The sequence below is a fragment of the Lepus europaeus genome, chromosome 3 (assembly GCF_033115175.1).
Source record: "Lepus europaeus isolate LE1 chromosome 3, mLepTim1.pri, whole genome shotgun sequence".
NCBI classification, from domain to species: Eukaryota; Metazoa; Chordata; class Mammalia; order Lagomorpha; family Leporidae; genus Lepus; species Lepus europaeus.
Window position 1 is genome coordinate 109,101,302 of NC_084829.1, and position 14,371 is coordinate 109,115,672.

The following is a 14,371-nucleotide window of genomic DNA, read 5'->3' on the forward strand; positions in this document are numbered from 1 at the left end:
AGCAAAACCTCATTTCTTACTAAGGAAATTTTGATATCAACATTAGAAATTAATTTGGTGCCGGCGCCGTGGCTCAATAGGCTAATCCTCTGCCTGCAGCGCTGGCACACCGCGTTCTTGTCCCAGTCGGGGCGCCGGATTCTGTCCCGGTTGCCCCTCTTCCAGGCCAGCTCTCTACTGTGGCCCGGGAGTGCAGCGGAGGATGGCCCAAGTGCTTGGGCCCTGCACCCGCATGGGAGACCAGGATAAGCACCTGGCTCCTGGCTTCGGATCAGCGTGGTGCGCTGGCCACAGCATGCCGGCCGCAGTGGCCATTGGAGGGTGAACCAACGGCAAAAAGGAAGACCTTTCTCTCTTTCTCTCTCTCACTGTCCACTCTGCCTGTCAAAAATAAAATAAAATATAAAATAAAATAAAATAAGGAATTTGGTTTATTTTAAATTTTTAATTAGTAGTTAACAGATTCAATGTGCTCTGTAGATTCAATTTTAAGAACATAATGATATTCTCTTCCTCCCTCTACCCTTCTTCCTCTTTTTTTAGGTTTTTTTTTTTTTTTTTTTTTTTTTTTTTGACAGGCAGAGTGGATAGTGAGAGAGAGAGACGCAGAGAGAAAGGTCTTCCTTTTTGCCATTGGTTCACCCTCCAATGGCCGCTGCGGCCGGCGCATCTCGCTGATCCGAAGCCAGGAGCCAGGTGCTTCTCCTGGTCTCCCATGCGGGTGCAGGGCCCAAGCACTTGGGCCATCCTCCAGTGCCTTCCCGGGCCACAGCAGAGAGCTGGCCTGGAAGAGGGGCAACCGGGATAGAATCTGGCGCCCCGACCGGGACTAGAACCCGGTGTGCTGGCGCCGCAAGGCGGAGGATTAGCCTGTTAAGCCACAGCGCAGGCCCTTTTTTTAGTTTTTGAGAACATTTTAAATTTACATTATAGAAAAAGGGCTTAATCCTCACTGAATAAGAAGTTTAACAAGTATAAAGCAAAATGATCCTAGTTCAGTGGGAATATAGACAATGGCTATAAACAATAACTGAATGGAAAAATGACCATTTTACCTATATATAGTAAATTTTAAAGTAATCACAGATCATTAAAACTACAGCACATTCTTAACCATTGGTCTGACAAAGGCATAAAACAAAGTTTTACAAAACTATTTTTGCAGCAATACAGATACACGCAGATTTTTTTTTTTTTTTTTTTAATTTTAGCTCTCACATATAAGGGAGAATATGTGGTATTTGTCTTCCTGGGTCAGGCTTCTTTCACTCAATTTGTTATGGTTTAAAGTTTTAAAGTTCAGACACTAACACACATACATATGTACGCATGTATATACATAGACACATGCACACACACACACACACAATTTTTTACCACTGACAGAGAAGGGACAAATTAGTCAACCTATTGCAGTATATCCCTTTCACTTCCGGAAAAAAATAATTCTCAGTGTAGACTGTCCTCTTTTTTCATATAATCTAATAATATCCATTTTACCACGAATTAAAGTACCATATAAAATAGTTTATCATCAACAGGTTTCTTGTACTAAAAAGTTTCATAATTTGAAGAACTATATTGTAAACATCAAGGATGAATATCCTAGAAATAGTACATTCTTATCAAAGAGGGAAATAATATAATCTCACAGTAGAAATTTACAACTATTTTTTGGCCTTATTATGAAACTGGTGCAGACATTCAGAATAAGTGGTGTTTCTGGGCAAAGGAAATAGTTTTCAGAATTGAAAATCTGTTTCCAGTACACAGAATAAGTATAAAAAATTTGAGTCAGCAAATGCACGTAGCCCATTCACTTTAGTCATGAAAGGGCAAAAAGCAATACAAAAATAATTAGATAACTGTGCTATTCTGAACATTTCTATCCATAATTTAACATGAGCTCTATTAATTAGAATCTCTGAGGTTAAAGCTAAGACATCTGTAATTCTGAAAATCTCTCTAGACATTTTAGATTATCTGGTTGAGATTACTACTGTACACTCTTGATTTTTGTGGATTTAACATGCGGGCAAATGAAGTTCCATAACACATGGTAATTTACATTGAGTTAGCTGAGTAAGAACTAAGGAGCTGCTGACTCAGTCCCCATCTCCCTACAACCTGTTGCTCTATTTGTCACAGCCCTTGTAATGCTGTTTGTAAAAGGATATACAATACATCTTTAAAAAAAAGCACTCAGAAGATGCTAGCACTGGGGATAGAAATGAGATTACCAGTGTTAGAGTATTTTTTTTTTAGGCTTTCCAGTACAAACCGGAAAACCTGCTAGACAAATTCGAAAAGAGCTGTAACATTGTATGGAATATTAATTTATGGTAAAAATTTTGAATTATCTGTTATTTATATTTGATGAAATTATAAATTTTCATTTAATAGAAGTATGACAAAAATACAAAAATATTAATTTGATATATATATCTCCTGTATTTATTATAAATTCCAATTCTGAGTAACATCTAATTTTACTTAGTGGCCTACTCATATCCTTTCTCATAATTTGTACAACTCTTAAAATAAAATGGGGTTCTTAAAAATACATTATAAAATTCAAAGCTTTTACTATCATAATTTCACAAAAATTATTCCCAGTCAATGAAACTGTACTACAAGCTTATGACTTAACCAGAAATATATGTTTAAAAAAGGGCTTCAAATTACATATAAAGTTTAATTTTGATTGATCATACAAAAAATAAAAAAAGCTACTAAGTGTGAATCTTTAAAAATAAGGGATCTAGTGAGTTGGTAAAAAGCACTTGGGTCAAGCTGATCTGTTAACTTTAGAGTGAAAATGATGTGTCACAGGCATAAAAAAATGAAATAGCATGCAGCTTATTGGTCACTTTGCTCTGGATTGATTCAGTCATGTGAATTCAGTATGGCAATAATAATAATCTCTCTAAAATTAATACCATCTCAATATGATTATAAAAATAATTCTGTTGCATCTGAGAAGAAACTAAGTACACATTTATATGTAACAAAAAGTCCTGATTATTGTGGACAAGTCATTGTTCATATTACTTTGAAGTCTTTACATCCTCATTCCGATAAAATATACCAGTCATAAAATATTTCTAACAAACTTTACTGAGATTCTTTCTTACCTAATTTTAAGTGCCTCAAATATTTATCATTTTTATTTATTTGAAAGGCAGAAAGGTATGGCAGGGGCTGGGGTGGACAGAGATCGCCCATCAGCTGGTTCACTCGTCAAATGCCCACAAAGGCCAGGAGCAAGAAACTGAATACTTGAGCAATTACCTGCTGCCTCCCAGAGTGTGCATTAGCAGGAATCTAGAATCAGGAGCAAAACTGGGACTCAATCCACGGTACTTAAACATGGGATGTGGGCATCCCAACTAGTGTTATTAACTGCTGCACCAAAGGCCCATCTCCTAACTTTAAGTGTTAAATAATCCCAAGTAACTCTGAAATACGAAAATTCTGCCATGTACACATTAGTATTAGGGATTTGAAACTATATAAATTAAGACATAAAGAAGTCTTTTTATCTTTAATTGATTAGAAATTCACATTTGTTTATGAAATAAAAAAGTCACTTATTTAAACACTACTTCCAACTTGTACTCTAAAAAATCTGCTTAAAAAATATCGTGTGACATATGTGTAGTGAAAGGAGGAAAACCCTAACTACCTTGCCAATATTCAACTAACCAATAAAAGCATCAAGCTTGGACAACACTCTGGATAAAACAGAAATTACCAGGTTCTATGTAGATAAACCTATTAATTGATAACTAATTTACATGAGGATTACATGCCTGCTTTATAGCAGAGAAATATAAATATTTGGAATATATCATCTCTTAACAAATAGAATCAATAATAAAATAATTGAAAAAGGGGCCCGTATTGTGGTGCAACAGGTTAAGCCGCCTCTGGCAACACCAATATCCCATATCAGAGTGCCAGTTACAGTTCCAGCTGCTCTGCTTCTCATCCAGTTTCCTGCTAATGTGTCCAGGAAGGCAGAAGATGGCCGAAGTAACTGGGCCACTGTCACCCATGTGAGAGACCAGGATAAAGTTTGTGGGTCCTGTTCTTGGCCTGCCCAAATGTGGCCTTTGCAACCATTTGGGGAGTGAAATCAGTAGACAGAAGACTGCTCCCTGTCTCTCAAATTATAAATACATCCGAAGGAAAAAAAAAAAAAACCCACATTGAAAGAAATTATACATATTGCTCATAAACACAAAATATTGATGCACTTTTCCCATAATTATTTGATATTTACAAATTTGAGTGGCTTTTTATTTTAGAATATTTGTTATTTCAGTTTTAAATTGCTATTTCATTACAGATGTGATTTTTTACTTGACAATTTATAGGCCTAATCATTTCAGGCACGGAAAGCCAAGACACTGTGGCAAAAAACAACCTACATGAAGGATCTCTGTTAGTGAGACCCCAGTGGAAAGAAGGGGCCATCAAAGAACGATGTACTTTTCTCTGAAGGGAGGAGAGAACTTCTACATTGCTTATGGCCTTGTCTAAATACTGACGGAGCTTGTCGTCACAAAAGGCTTCCATAACCTTGGCAGCTCATGGCAAGAGCCTCAGGTGATCACTTACATCATAAATAAGTGTTAATTGCTAAATTAACAACAGCAGTCACTGTGCACTTATTCTCCATATAGGACCTCTGTCCTTAATGAGTTATACTGTAAGAATTAACTGCAAAACTTATTCTCAAACAGTGTGTGTTGGGAGGTACAAACTGTTGAAATCTTTACTTAGTATAGAGTTGGTCTTCTGTATATAAAGTTTAATTAAAAATGAATCTTAATGAAGAATGGGATGGGAGAGGGAGTAGGAGGTGGGACAGGACTTGGGGTGGGAGGGTGGGTAAGGGGGGAGGAACCACTATAGCTGTGCCTATGAAATTTGCATTTATTAAATGAAAGCTCTTAAAAAATAAATGAAAATAAAAATAAAAAAATTTACAGACTTAATTTAGAATGTGTGACAAAGATCGATGTTGGAGATAAATATAACTATCTATGTCAGATTCCTTTCGTTAATTACCTAATTAACTAGATAAATTTTCATGATCTTTTTTAAAAACCTGAAATTCCACAAAGATGAATGTTAAGATTTGCTTTTGATTAACTTACAGATTTAAAAGATCCAATATAATAAAAGGTTAAATTTAAGTTATGGAAACCACTAATTTTTGATCACAACTAGGATACACGTAAAACTTCCATTTCCTTTACAACATTAACTAACCTTGGTATTTCATCTTCTTCCCACCGAAATAAAGTACCAGGAAGCGAATTTCCCAATAACCGATTCCTGCATGATCCAGATGCATGCAATGTATCACCTGGGAATAGAAAGGTAAAAGGAAATAAATTTTAATTATAATGTGCATTTAATTACCGTTTAAGTAAAATAATATATAACCTATGTGACTAGTTCCTAAAATTGTATTCTAAATTCATACATACAAAAGAATATATTTACATAGTTAATAAGAGTATTGGTTCCAACCTGAAAGAGGAAAAAACATTTTTGCAATATATGGATTTTATTTTTAGGGAGAAACTGCTATAATATTTTCATAGAATAAAATTATGATACATTTGAGTGTGCTGTTGTGGTAGGTATACTTAAAATTTCATTTGAAAAATAAAGAGTAATTACAAATTTTGGTTCACTTTAAATTCCTAGGGTACTCTGAATGGAGCGCAACTAAAATTCCAGTGGAAATTCCACATAAAATTCAGAACATACTTTAAAAATTCCTTAAAAAAATCATATATTCCAGAAGTAACTGGAGTAACAGTGAGTGGAAACCTGAGGTGTACTGTGAATGAAATACAACCTTCAGTTAAAGAGGAGACTATACAGGTACACTCAGGTGTCCCAATTTCAGAAAATGACTCCCGCAATCATGTTTCTGATGTAGTCCCCAAATTATAGCACTTTTTAAAATAAGCTCTTGTGGGAATTTAAATTTTCAAGTAAGAGAAAGCTGAATAAATGTAACAAAAGGAATCCTAACATTGAAAAAGACACTAAATTCACAATCTTCTCCAGCTAAACTTAATATTTTATTTGTTTAGCTTAATCACAAAATGATATAACTAAAATTAAAAAAAAGGTATCAACATCTTGTTTCAATAAAAACAAGCCAAGTTTTAAAAGGCTTTGCCACAGTGTAGAAAGAACATTTATAAGAAATTACCTTGCAAACTGTACACTGCAACATAAAAATTATTTTCTAATACAATCATATAAAGTATCCACAAAAATTTATTGATTTATCTACCAATCATATTATAAAATTCATTTTACCTATAATCCATGCATCATTTTAGCATATTTCCCTAAAAACCACAGAAACTTCAAATACACACTGGTAAGTTTTATTTATATACACACACACACACACATATTTTTCCAACTATATATGTTAAAAAATAATGTAAAATGCCTTCAAAGTATTCAAAATATCTGCTTGATTTAAATATGTTAATGTACCTAATTTTTTTGTTGTTGTTTTAAAGACTTATTTATTTATTTGAGACAGAGTGAGAGGCAGAGAGAGGTCTTCCATCTGCTGGTTCACTCCCCAAACGGCTGCAATGGCTGGAGCTGGGCCAATGGAAAGCTAGGAGCCAGGAGCTTCTTCTGGGTCTCCCATGTGGGTGCAGGGGCCTAAGCACTTGGGCCATCTTCTATTGTTTTCCCAGGCCATTAACAGAGAGCTGGATAGGAAGAGGAGCAGCTGAGACACAAACAGGAACCCATATGGTATGCTGGCACTGCAGCTAGAGGCTTAATGCCACATCGCTGGCCCCATTGTGCCTAATTTTAACAAGCTATATTAATTAGAAAATTTCCATTTAATTTGACAACTGATTATATAACTGAATATGAGACAAAACTGTATATATTATATATGTATATATAAAATATTCAAATTCCTCAATCTTTTTCATTTTTGTATGCATTTTACTTTCAAAACTAAAAATACACCATTATGGCACAGAGGGTTAAGCCACTACCTATGATGTTAGCATGCCATATGAGCACCTGTTCCAGTACCAGCTCCACTTCTGATCTTGCTCCCTATTAATGCATCTGGCTAAGTGGAATAAGTAAGCCCAGCTAACTACTTCGTCCTCTGCCTCCCATTTGGGAGACCGGATGGAGTTCCTGGCTCCTGGCTTCAGCCTGGCCCAACCCTGGTTGTAGCTATTTGGAGAGTGAACCAGTAGATGGAAGGATCTCATGCTCTCTCCCCCTCTAACGCTGCCTTTCAAATAAAATGAATATATCTTTAATTTTTAAAAAAGAAAAATTACATTACTGTTATGTATGACATTACCTTATAGTGTATACATATACATATTTATGTATCACAAAATTTTTGCTATCAATTTTAACTGTAATATTTGATAATATAACAAAATAAAATACAAAAAAACTATTTTTTCCATGATTTCATTATAATGTTTTGTCTTACACCAAACAAAAAAAAATTCAGGACTACTTTTGTGGTGAATGAAGATGTAAACTTTATTTAATAATACTAACATTTCTTTAGTTTAATTTCCCCGAAATAAATTTCCACAATTCTGCCTTCAAATTTGCAAAAATGTCCCATTTTTTTTTAGAACATCTAATTACCACTCCAATACCTATCATTTTAAAAAAAATTATTTACTTATTTGAAAAGTAGAATTACAGAGGCAGAGACAGAGAGAAAGACAGAGAAGTCTTCCATCTGCTGGTTCATTCCCCAAATGGCCACAATGGCCAGAGCTGGGCTGATCTGAAGCCAGGAGCCTGGAGCTTCTTCGAGGTCAGCCACATGGGTCCAGGGGCCCAAGGCCTTGGGCCATCTTCTGCTGCTTTCCCAGGCCATAGCAGAGAGCTGGATTGGAATGGAGTAGTCAAAACTCAAACCAGCACCTACATGGGATGCCAGCACTGCAGGTGGCTGCTTTACCTACTACACCACAGTGCCGAACCCTCTAACTTTTTAAAATAAAGCAGGTAGTTTATGTATGTCTACAAATTCAAACTTTTCTTGTACTTTTTCACTTACTGGAAAAAAAGGAAACTTTTAATTGTGAGAGCGGTTTCTTTCCTACAACACCTACTGTGCATACTCTAGAAACTTCCCATTCCTCAATTTTTTTTTTTTTTTTTTGACAGGCAGAGTGGACAGTGAGAGAGAGACAGAGAGAAAGGTCTTCCTTTTCCATTGGTTCATCCTCCAATGGCTGCCGCAGCTGGCGCACCATGCTGATCCGAAGCCAGGAGCCAGGTGCTTCTCCTGGTCTCCCATGCAGGTGCAGGGCCCAAGGACTTAAGCCATCCTCCACTGCACTCCTGGGCCACAGCAGAGAGCTGGCCTGGAAGGGGGGCAACAGGGACAGAATCTGGCGCCTTGACAGGGACTAGAACCCGGTGTGCCGGTGCCGCAGACGGAGGATTAACCTATTGGGCCACAGCGCTGGCCTATCCTTAAATTCTCAGAGATACTTGACATGGGCAACTCAACCTGTTAATCTTTTTTCCCACTGACGACAGTTTTAGTTTGGTATAATTTTAAATTTATAGAAAAGGTGCATGAGTATCACAAAGTTCCATGTACTAGTCACCTGGCTTCTCTAATTTTTAACATTTTATATTACCATGGTATAACTATGAAATATGAAAATAAACTGACACTGGAAGATTACTATTAACTTCCTACAATGGCACATGAATAAGATCATACCATTAGTAGCCTTTTGGTTCTGGCTTCTTTCACTAAGTAAAGCCCTTTAAAGAGACAATTAAGTTGCTGTGGATCAATAGCTTGTTCCTTTTCAGCACTAAACAGTATCAGTTTATCCATTCCCGCCATAGACTGGACATTCAGGTTGTTTTATAGTTTAGGAATTATGAACAAAGTTGTTATAAACATTTGTGTACATATTTGAGTGGACTCAAGTTTTTTTTAAGACATTTATTTATTTATCTGAAAGGCAGAGAGAGACAGAAAGACAAAGAGAGAAACACAGACTGAAAAGGAGAGAGATCTATCTGCTGCTTCACTCCTCAAATATCTGTAAGAGCCAGAGTTGGGCTAAGCTGAAACCAGGAAGACAGAACTCCATCTGGGTCTCCTATGTGGATGGCAGGAACCCAAGTACTTGGGCCATGATCTGCTGCCTCCCAGACATATTTGCAGACAGCTGGACTGGAAGCACAGTATAGCCAGAACCCAAACTTGTACTGTTATACAGAATGTAGATGTCTCAAGTGCTGGATGAACCTGCTGTGCCAGAATACCCAACCCTGGCTTGCTTGGGTAGGGGCTGGTGTAGAACGAGTTAAGCTGATGCTGGTGATGCTGACATTCCACACTGGAGTGCCACATTGTGTCTCTGGTGCTCTGTCTCTGATCCAGCTTCCTGCTAATGTGCCTGGGAAGGTGGTGGGAGATGGCCCAAGTACTTGGACCCTTGCCACCAGTGTGGGAGACCATAAAATGGAGTTTCTGGCTCCTAACTTCAGCTTGGCCCAGCCCTGGCTGTTATATCCATTTGGGAAGTGAATTGGCAGGTAGAAGATCCATCTTTCTCTCTCTACCTCTGACACTGACGCAGGAGAGAAAAAGCTAGCTTTAAATTACTTGGGTAAAAATCTAGTAGTGCAATCTAATAGATGTGCAGTGGTAGTTTCTTTGTGGTCTTATTTTGCATTTCCCTAAAGAAATACAATATTGAATATCATAATTTCATGGGTTTGCCATCCTTGTATCTTCTTTGATGAAGTGTCTAGTCAGGTCTTTTGATAACTTCTAATTGGGTTGTCTTTTTTTTTCTTATTGGTGATTTTAAAGAATTCTTTATACATTTTAGACACAAGTTGTTTATTAGATATGTTATTTTGTAATTATTTTCTCACAGTCTATCATTCTTGTAATGTCTTTTCACACAGCAAATGTTCTTAATTTAGATAAAATCCAACTTACTAATTCTTCCTTTCACAGATCATACTTCTAAAACTATTATCCAACCCCAAACAGGGTAATTTTTCCTTTATTTTCTTCTAATAGTTTGACAGCTATACATTTTACATTTAAGTCTGTGAGGCATCTTGTTAAAAAAAAAAAAAGGTATGAAGCATATTTCTAGATTCTTTATTTTCAGATAAATCTATAGTTAATTCTTGCAGTCCAAATCATAAAAGAGATTATTTTTCCTCAGTTAATTAACATTGTCCTTCTGTCAAAATTAAGTTGAGTATCTGGACCAATTCTGGGCTATTTGAAATATTGGTCTATTTCTGGGCAGTACTGTGTTCCATCAGTCTATATATACCTGTCCTTTTACCAACTCCATGCTGCTTTGATTACTGTAGCTTTACTAAGTATTCAAATTTCAAAGTGGGTAATGGAACTCTAAACTTTTAATCTTGAAAGATCTCCACACTATAAGAAAATGGAGGGAGAGGTGTTGTGGCCCAGCAGGTTAAGCCTCTGGGATGGCTGCATCCCATATTGGAGTGCCTGGGATTTGCCTTTCAAATAACTCAATTACAACAAGTTCTGCCCCCCACCCCATCCCACTCCTCTAACTCCCAACCACCCCCCCTCCCATCCCTGCTAATGGGCCTGAGAAAGCAGCAGAAGACGGCCTGAATCCTTGAGCTCCAGCCTTTGCAGCTATTTGGGGAGTGGTGAACCAACAGACAAAAGATCTCTTTAACTCTGCCTTTCACAAAATAAATCCTTTTTAAAAACTATACAAAAAACAAAGGAGTATCTCCTGGGTATGAAATAATTTAGCCATCACAAAGATAAGGAGAAACTAGAGGGCAGGAAGAACTTAGGCAGCAGATAATCATCTCTAATCATCCCTCTCCTGTTCCCCTCTAACCTGCCCCACCCTTTATTTCCTTTTCTTTTCCTTTTCAATTTCCCTCTAAGGAGAAAAAGGGCAAACCTGGCAGTCAAATCTATCTCATCCTTCATTAGATGATTTCTCTTTTGGGGAACCTGAGCATGAGGGGAAGCACTGTTCATTCATATAATTTGGTTTATTGTGCGTATTTTATACTATTCTAACATATTGAGAAGATGAGGAAAAACTGGCATTTAGTAAACTGAGTTGTCATCTAAACCCAAGGTTATTTAATAGAATTAGTTATGAACAAGTGAATAATCTTGTCTTATTAAGAGAATCACAGGGTTGGCGCTGTGGTGTAGTAGGCTAAGCTTCTGCCTGCAGTGCCAGCATCCTATATGGGCACCAATTTGTCTCCCGACTACTCCTCTTCCAATCCAGCTCCCTGCTTATGGCCTGGGAAAGCAGCGTAAGATGGCTCAAGTGTTTGGGGCTCTGCACCCACGTGGAGACCTGCAAGAAGCTCCTGGCTTCAGCTGGGCCCAGCTGTAGCCACTGGGGCCATTTGGGGAGTGAACCAGCAGATGGAAGACCTTTGTTTCTGTCTCTCCCTCTCTCTATAACTCACTCTCTCAAATAAATAAAACCTTAAAAAAAAAAAAAGTCGCATGCTAATCTCAATGCTTCAATCTTTGTGTATTTTAAAAAAAATATAGTATTTAATATATGCTGTCAGCACAAAACTTTTTTTCAAAGATTCATTTATTTATTCGAAAAGCAGAGTTACAGAGAGGCAGAGGCAGAGGCAGAGAGGTCTTCCACCCTCTGGTTCACTACTGAAATGGCCACAGTGGCCAGAGCTGGGGCCATCTGAAGCAAAGAACTTCTTCTGAGTCTCCCACATGGGTCCTTGGGCCATCTTTCACTGGAGCTGGACCCGAAGTGGAGCAGCTGGGATTCGAACTGGTGCCCATATGGGATGCTGGCATTGCAGGTGGCAGCTTTCCCTACTATGCCACAGCACCAGCCCCAACATTGTGTATCTAAGTTCTTTCACATAAGAATATCATCAGGTATGCTGCAAAGACAAAACTACTAGTGAATATAACACTGTATATTAGAGCACTACAAATAACATCCTCATCTAATAAAGATTCTGAATTACAGATTTTTAGTCTGCATCTATTATTTGTAGTAACTGAATTCTTTGCAGGTCTGGAATGTATGTGTGTGTGTGTGTGTGTGTGGGCGTGCGCGCGCTAGGTTTGATTCATAGGAACTAGTATTCTTGTGTGATTGGTATATTCTAAATGGAGAGCTGAACAAACACATGCAATCTTATTTTGCTAAATATTTGAGACTTATAATAAAGATAACTTCTTTTAGGGAGGGTTTGCACTTGCTACTCTGCCAAACCTGAGTCTTTAACAGACCAGCACCACCTTAGATCAGGTTCTAGACTTGGAATATTTTTTTTAGTCCAGACTGAACTGAAATTGTTTAAAGGCATTCCACTTCCCAGTCTGTGCTCAACTTAAGGGCATAAGCATTTTTAAGAGCCTACTTCAGGTTCTCATCTACTGGGCAGGACCTGTGTGTGGCTTCTCTCTTTTACCCAAAAAGGCCCTTGAAAATGTTCTGCATTTGTGATGATGGCCCACACTGTGAATACTAAAAACCTTAAAATTGTTCTCTTTAAATGGGTGAATTAGATATAAACAAACCTGTTACCAAAATAATTTCTTCTAAGGTGCTTTCCCTGAATACTCTCTAATCTCAGTTTTCTTTTTTATTTTTATTTTTATTTTTATTTTTTTTTTTATTTTTGACAGGCAGAGTGGACAGTGAGAGAGAGACAGAGAGAAAGGTCTTCCTTTTGCCGTTGGTTCACTCTCCAATGGCCGCCGCACCGCGCTGTTCCGATGGCAGGAGCCAGGTGCTTATCCTGGTCTCCCATGGGGTGCAGGACCCAAGCACTTGGGCCATCCTCCACTGCACTCCCTGGCCACAGCAGAGAGCTGGCCTGGAAGAGGGGCAACTGGGACAGGATTGGTGCCCCGACCGGGACTAGAACCCGGTGTGCCGGCGCCGCAAGGCAGAGGATTAGCCTGTTGAGCCATGGCGCCGGTCTCTAATCTCAGTTTTCATTTTTTTAAATCTTTATTGATACAGCACTTACCTTCTAAATATATAACATTTGGGAGGGCCAGGCACATGGCACAGTAGTTAAGTCACCATTTGGGATACTCAAATCCCATCTGAGAGTGCCTAGTTCTAGCTCTGGCTACTTCACTTCTGATCCAACTTCTTGCTTATGCACATCCTAGGAAGCAGCAGCTAAGTATTTGCCACCCACGTGAAAGAGCCAAATTGAATTCCAGGCTCCTGGCTTCAGCTCAGCCAGCCTTCGTTGTTGTAAACATCTGGAGAGTGAACTAGCAGATGAAAGTTTTCTGTCCATCTGCCTCTCTCTTTCAAATAAGATTAAATGAATAAAAATGTGAATCTATATTGTTTAAATAATTGATTGTAGAACACTCATTTCAAAGCTTTAATTTGAACTTAAAAATTAATCAGGGCCAGCATCCCATATGGGCGCCAGCTGAAGTACTAGCTGCTCCACTTCCGATCCAGCTTTCTGCTAAGGCCTGGGAAAGCAGTAAAAGATGGCCCAAGTCTTTGGGCCCATGCACCAACGTGGGAAACCTAGAAGAAGCTCCTAGCTCCTGGTTTCAGTTGGCACAGCTCTAGCCATTGCAGCCATCTGGGGAGTGAACCAGTGGATGGAAGACCTCTCTCTCTGCCTCTCCTCTCCCTCTGTGTAACTCTTTTTTTTTTTTTTTTTTTCTGACAGGCAGAGTTAGACAGTAAGAGAGAGACAGAGAAAGGTCTTCCTTCCACTGGTTCACCACGCATATGGCCACTACGGCCGGTGTGCTGCACCGATCCAAAGCCAGGAGCCAGGTGCTTCCTCCTGGTCTCCCATGTGGGTGCAGGGCCCAAGCACTTGGGCCATCCTCCACTGCCTTCCCGGGCCACAGCAGAGAGCTGGACTGGAAGAGGAGCAATTGGGACAAAATCCGGCGCCAAAACCGGGACTAGAACCCGGGTGCCAGCATTGCAGGCGGAGGATTAGCCAAGTGAGCCGCAGCGCCGGCCCTGATTTTCAAATAAATAAATAAATCTTAAAAAAAAAAAAAAAAAAGAAAATTAACCTTACTTTTCCTTCTTGATTTTCGGAACTTGACAGCAGCCAGATTTATTAAATTCATTCCATAAAGATTGTAGTCAATGAAGAGCTGTAGGAGGTAGGGAATATGTGCTTCATGAGGCTGGTAAAATTTATTCATTATGGCTCCACTTTGCAAAAGTTCACATATCCTAAATTAGAAGAAAAAAATTATAAATTTATACATATATAAATTATGTTCTATAAAATGTTAAGTGAAACAATCATGCAAAAATGG

General features: G+C 38.3%; 1 protein-coding gene and 1 non-coding gene across 6 annotated transcripts in view; both read right to left on the minus strand.

The window, feature by feature from the left end:
• REV3L (REV3 like, DNA directed polymerase zeta catalytic subunit) overlaps positions 1-14,371 on the minus strand; it is a 190,285-nt gene that overhangs the window by 92,906 nt on the left and 83,008 nt on the right. For all 5 annotated transcript variants that reach the window (XM_062186619.1, XM_062186618.1, XM_062186616.1 and 2 more), the window contains 2 exons: positions 14,125-14,285; positions 5,281-5,377 (listed from right to left, as the gene is read on the minus strand). In XM_062186619.1, the coding sequence (XP_062042603.1) occupies positions 5,281-5,377; positions 14,125-14,285 (258 nt within the window). The remainder of the gene's footprint in view (positions 1-5,280; positions 5,378-14,124; positions 14,286-14,371) is intronic.
• Positions 2,262-2,323, minus strand: LOC133757235 (U7 small nuclear RNA). Its single transcript, XR_009865610.1, has one exon. It is a non-coding gene; the product is annotated as a U7 small nuclear RNA (small nuclear RNA).